Source organism: Euphorbia lathyris, chromosome 1 (assembly GCF_963576675.1).
Source record: "Euphorbia lathyris chromosome 1, ddEupLath1.1, whole genome shotgun sequence".
Lineage (NCBI taxonomy): Eukaryota > Viridiplantae > Streptophyta > Magnoliopsida > Malpighiales > Euphorbiaceae > Euphorbia > Euphorbia lathyris.
Genome location: NC_088910.1, coordinates 29933458 through 29939474, shown reverse-complemented (window position 1 = coordinate 29939474; position 6017 = coordinate 29933458). Strand labels below are relative to the sequence as shown.

At 38.9% G+C, this 6017-nt stretch overlaps 1 protein-coding gene across 4 annotated transcripts; it reads left to right on the top strand.

The window, feature by feature from the left end:
* Window positions 1-473: 473 nt before the first annotated feature.
* On the top strand, window positions 474-3000 carry LOC136226333 (endoglucanase 8-like). 4 transcript variants are annotated; one of them, XM_066015009.1, is made up of 8 exons: window positions 474-606; window positions 762-943; window positions 1027-1434; window positions 1544-1620; window positions 1834-1891; window positions 1980-2091; window positions 2278-2441; window positions 2530-3000. In XM_066015009.1, the coding sequence occupies exons 1-8, from the start codon at window positions 582-584 to the stop codon at window positions 2851-2853; spliced, it is 1350 nt and encodes a 449-aa protein (XP_065871081.1). In that variant the 5' UTR covers window positions 474-581; the 3' UTR covers window positions 2854-3000. The 4 variants fall into 4 exon arrangements, with proteins under 4 accessions (XP_065871081.1, XP_065870935.1, XP_065870876.1 ...); XM_066014863.1 differs by having other exon boundaries at window positions 1528-1620; window positions 1694-1891; window positions 2299-2441; XM_066014804.1 differs by having other exon boundaries at window positions 1528-1620; window positions 1694-1891.
* Window positions 3001-6017: the final 3017 nt, after the last annotated feature.

Genomic DNA, 6017 nt, shown 5'->3' with positions numbered 1-6017 from the left:
GACAACTACAGTACAATACAAGTTGACCATGTTACTTTGTTATTTTATACATGTCTATTTATGCTAAAATAAAACGGTTACAAGTCTAAAAAAACTAGACAAAAGGACCAAAGAGTTAATATTGACAAAAGTTAGGGATCTTATAATGTGTTTTTCAAAATAGGAGGACTAAACAGTGTGTTAGGTAAAAAGTAGGGGACTAATAAATTATTTACCCAATTATTTAACAAGGAGTGTACTAGCATATGATATAAATATATGTGTTACATTAACAATACAAATGTACGGAATCAATTCAAGGCTTTCAAATATATTGTGATCTGAAACTTATAATTTCAATTTTCTTTAGCTTAGAGTAAAATGGCAATTATCATATAACAGCTTTTGTCAAAATAAAATAAAATTAAAAAAGCGATGACCTTAAATAAAAGGGGAATGATTGTTTGATATGGAAATTAAGTGAAATGTTGGCAACTGCTAAGTAAATAAAAAATTCCGGCGGCCACATGAATGATGATCAGAAAACTAAATACATTGTAACTACATAGCAGAAACGTTCACCTTGTACGGAGCCATCGGATATGCTTTCCTTTCCTCCATTTCTGCGTGAAGTCTCTTCATCTCCATTCATATTTCTATATTCAATTAATTAATTTCTTCCTTTTGTATATATATGTAGCATTTTAGTAATTAATTGATTAATTTGGTATCAGAGAATTAAGTTGATTAATTAGCTGCAATAGTGATGGATTTATCTGCAGGGCGATTTTTGATATTAATGGTGATGATAACGGGTTTAGGTTTGGGTAATTGTTATGATTATAATGATGCTTTGGGTAAAAGCATACTGTTCTTTGAAGGGCAGAGGTCTGGGAAATTACCTTCTTCTCAAAGGCTTCGTTGGAGAAAGGATTCTGCTCTTCGTGATGGCTTTCAGATTGGTGTATGTCTCTTTTTTCCCCTTTCTTATAATTTTATTTTATTTTTTCGAATTCAATTTAAATGTTTGTTGATTGGAAAACAAAGGTTGATTTGGTGGGAGGATACTATGATGCTGGAGACAATGTGAAATTCAACTTTCCAATGGCATTTTCAACAACAATGTTATCATGGAGTGTGGTTGAATTTGGGAAATACATGGGACAAGAGCAGCTAAATGCTCTAGATGCTATTAAGTGGGCAACCGATTATTTTCTAAAATGTACAAGCATTCCTGGTTTTGTTTATGTTCAAGTTGGTGATCCTTATTCTGATCATAATTGCTGGGAAAGACCTGAGGATATGGACACTCTTAGAACAACATTTGCAGCCTCTAAACACTTCCCTGCTTCCGAAGTTTCTGCTGAGATCGCCGCTGCTCTTGCTTCTGCTGCCCTTGCTTTTAGGCCTATGAACCGTGCTTATTCTGCTAGGCTTCTTAAAAGAGCTAGAATGGTACGTACGTGCACATTTCAATTTGAGCCGTCATGTTTAACCATTAATTGTACTTCTTCAACTAGTAGTAACATTGTTTAAATGTTGAATTAGATATTCGAATTTGCAGATGCTTTCCGAGGATCATACAATGAGGCTCTTGGACCATGGGTGTGCCCTTTTTACTGTGATTACAGTGGCTATGAGGTACTGCTCTGCTCACTATTTACCATGATATATATTAATAGGATAATTATTAGCTACATTGAATTATCTCCAGGATGAATTAATATGGGCAGCAGCTTGGTTATATAAGGCGACTAAGAAACCTAGCTACATGGACTACGTGCTCAACAACATAACGAATTTAGAAAAAATACTAGTCAAAGATAATAATGGTATCTCTAATCCTGGTCGCAGTTTTGCTGAATTCGGATGGGATAATAAGAATGCTGGCATTAATGTGCTTGTTTCAAGAGTATGTATAACATGGTTTTTCTTTAGATCATCTTCTCATTACTAATTAAATAATTTTGTTTTATTTATTTCACTGTATATACATATAGATGTTGAACAGTTCGATTAGTTCTAGTTCGAATCCAATCGTTAGAGATGCCGAGAGGTTTGTATGCAGTGTGTTGCCTGAATCTCCTACTGTTTCGGTTTCATACTCTCCAGGTACGTATAGTTGCTTTCTGTGATCATTGTATATATATGTCTTGTTCACGCTTCAAATTTAGTAGTATTCGAGTCCTAGGTGGATCAAAATTTAGGAATTTTGTAGTTGTGTATACACGATTCCAAGTTCAAAGAGACATTCGTAAGTGGAAGTATGTCACTTGAACCAAAATTATATAATTATAGGTGGACTTCTATTCAAACCAGGAGGAAGTAACATGCAACATACAACTGCTATGTCCTTCCTTCTACTAGCTTATTCTCGTGTATTAAATCAAGTCAAAAGAGATATCCATTGCGGCAATGTGGTAGCCACTTCTGCTAGGCTTGTCAAATTGGCCAAAACACAGGTACAAATAAATAAAAATCATGCAATGCTGGAGCCTTTGGCTGTAAAATTATTAACACATAACATGTGTTGTTTTTAAAATGGTGCAGGTTGATTATATACTAGGAAGCAACCCCTTGAACATGTCATATATGGTAGGATATGGGAAAAAGTTTCCACAAAAAATACACCATCGAGGGTCGTCTTTGCCATCAGTAGATGCGCACCAAGATCGAATTGATTGCAAGGACGGAAGTTCATACTTCGGCAGTGGAACTCCCAATCCTAACTTGTTAGTCGGAGCTGTTGTGGGTGGACCTGATGTTAAAGATGGGTATAGTGATTCAAGAGCTGATTTTGTACATTCGGAGCCAACTACGTACATCAATGCACCTCTTGTTGGTCTTTTGGCTTACTTCAGATCACATCCATAACCATTTCTTTGTTTTTTCTTTTATATATTAGTTTTCTTTATTCTTTCTTTCCATCTGTTTGGTTTCAATGGTTATTATTAGTTCATAGTTGTTAATTAATTATTACTATTAATTGTTTATTTATTGATTGATAATTATTATTGTTAATACATAAAATAATATGAATTTACATTAATGAGCAACTAAATTATAAAAGTAAAAAATAAAAATAAAGTTCTAACCATTTTTCTCATAAATATGTATAAAAAGTTATAAACAATTTTTTTTTTTGAACGAAATAGCAGCCTTTATAGACAATCAGTAGACAAAACAGAAACAATCAAAGGAGGAGGACAAAACCATTCTCCACGAACAGAACTCGACTCAACCGCTCGAGCTAACAAGTGAGCAGCTGAGTTCACTGAACATTTAACAAAGGAAATGACAACATTGGACAATTCTCTCAATATACAATTACAATCCGTAAAAATCTCATCTAGATACGAAAAACCAGACGAACCTTTTAATATCGCCTGAACCGCAACTAGACAGTCCGACCTTATTTCAACATTGCTCGCCTTCTTGCTTTTCAACCATGATAAAGCCTCCCGGACCGCCATCGCTTCAGCCATCACGGGTTCATACATCCCTCCCAACACACCATTAGCCGCAAACATAAATCCACCCATATCGTCCCGACAGATGAAACCGAAGGAGCAAAAGCCTTTATCATTAAACACCCATGCGTCAACATTGCACGCCGACCACCCCGAAGCAGGACACGCCCAACGAGCAGCAACCGGAGAAACGACTGGCCGAGAAATGCAACGAGTCAGACGGGCAGCCAGCCATTCCTCCCTCTCACTCGACGCAGCAGCTACAATCTGATCGGCCTGACCAGAAGTCCCTTGCCAGACCATTCGATTCCGATTCCTCCACAACGCCCAAAGAATGTAAGCAACCTTACTAATCATCCTTCCATCGCAACCACCCGTCCCAGACAAACCCGTGAAAAACCAACCGAGACAAGAACTAATTCCGATCATTCTATCATCACCAAAGAACATGCGCCAAGATAGCACAACCACCTCACACAATTGAAACACGTGATCCTCATTCTCACCTTGTCTCTTACAAAGCGGACAAAAATTCCCAAGAGAGCTATGCCTCCAAGCTAAATTGGACATCGTCGGTAAACAACGAGACGCCAATCTCCATACAAAATCTTTGATCTTTGGCGCAACCTCAAGCTTCCAAATTCCATTCCAATTAATATTCTGTTGAAAAGGCGGAAGCAATAATGAATTCATAGCAGTTCTATAGCCACTTCTGACTGAATAATCACCATTTCTTTCCCCAATCCACATCCAGCCATCCTCCTTATTCATATTTCTACACGGAATAGACTCGATTAACCCCTTATCTCGAGAATTGAAAACCGACGCCAACAGATCAGAATTCCATCCGCCCGAACTGGTGAGTAACGAATTCACGGAACCATCCCCAAATGTTAAGTCCGGCATACTCTCGGGAAAAGGGCAAGAGGTATCGGGGAGCCACGGGTCACTCCAAATCGCTGTACCGACCCCATTACCAATCCTCCTCCTCAAACCTTGCTTCAACAACTCCATACTTCTCATTATACTTCGCCATACATATGACGGATTATGCCCAATCTCCGCATTCAGAAATGAGCCCTTTGGAAAGTACCTTCCCTTGAGGATTCGAGCTACCAACGAATTAGGATACAAAAGAATGCGCCATCCTTGTTTGGCAAGAAGAGCAAGATTGAAAACCCGGAGATCCCGAAACCCCATGCCACCGACCCCTTTTGACATACACATCCGCTTCCAACTAATCCAAGAAATTCCTCTTCCCTAATCATTAGAATTATTCCACCAAAATCGGCTGATTAAACCATTAATTTCTGAACAAAATTGGTCCGGTAAAAAGAAAACGCTCATAATGTAAGTAGGGATGGATTGAATAACCGATTTAATCAAAATTTCCTTCCCTGCACGAGAAAGAAACTTCTCCTTCCAATTAGTCACCCTGTCCCTGACCCGATCCTTTAAATAACCGAACGTATGAGACTTACTCCTTCCCACATTAATAGGCTCCCCAAGATACAACCCATGCTCTCTAACTTCCTGAACTTCCAAAATTCCACATACCTGATGCCTAATATCCAATGGAGTATTAGCACTGAACATTACTGCAGATTTCATAGAATTCACAAGCTGACCCGATGCATGACCATAGATTTGTAAACACTCATGAATAATCTCTGCTTCACCACTACTCACCCTGAAAAATAACATGCAGTCATCGGCAAAAAACAAATGAGAAATACTCGGGGCCGACCTTGCAATCCGACAACCATGTAAACCCCCCTCACTTTCCTTTGAAGAGAAAAGGGTAGACAGCCCCTCAACACAAATCAGAAAGAGAAACGGTGACAAAGGATCACCTTGCCTCAAGCCCCGAGAAGGAGTAATCGGACCAATTTCTTTACCTCCGTGAAGAATTGAATATTTGACAGACGTTACGCCCATCATTAACCAAGAAACCCACCTGTCCAGGAACCCCATAGTTTGAACCATGGAACGCACAAAACCCCACTCCACACGGTCATAAGCTTTACTCATATCAAGCTTAAGGGCCGCCATCCCATATCTACCATTCCTAAGATTTTTCAACATATGAATCGCCTCATATGCAACAATTATGTTATCCGAGATCAACCTTCTTGAGAGAAATGCACTCTGAAATTCTGAAATGACCGAGTGTAAAACACATTTCAGCCGGCTCGCTAACATCTTGGATATTATCTTAAACTGAATGTTACAAAAGGGAAATCGGACGCAAATCCGTGACATATTCCACCCCTTTCTTCTTAGGAATAAGGACAATCAAAGTGTCATTTAGCCCCGGGGGAATGGTTGAAGAGTTCAAAGTCGCCAAACAGCTGTTAGTTACATCCGTCCCGACAATATTCCAAAAATGTTGATAAAATGCCGGATTCAGACCATCAGGACCCGGACTCTTATTCGGAAGCATAGCAAAACAGGCCTCCTTGACCTCCTCTCTAGTAAACGGATCCATCAAACACTCAATATCAGCTTCAGAAAGGTGGCCCCTAACCCGAGAAGTGATCTCATCATCAACACAGCCAGAACTCGTAA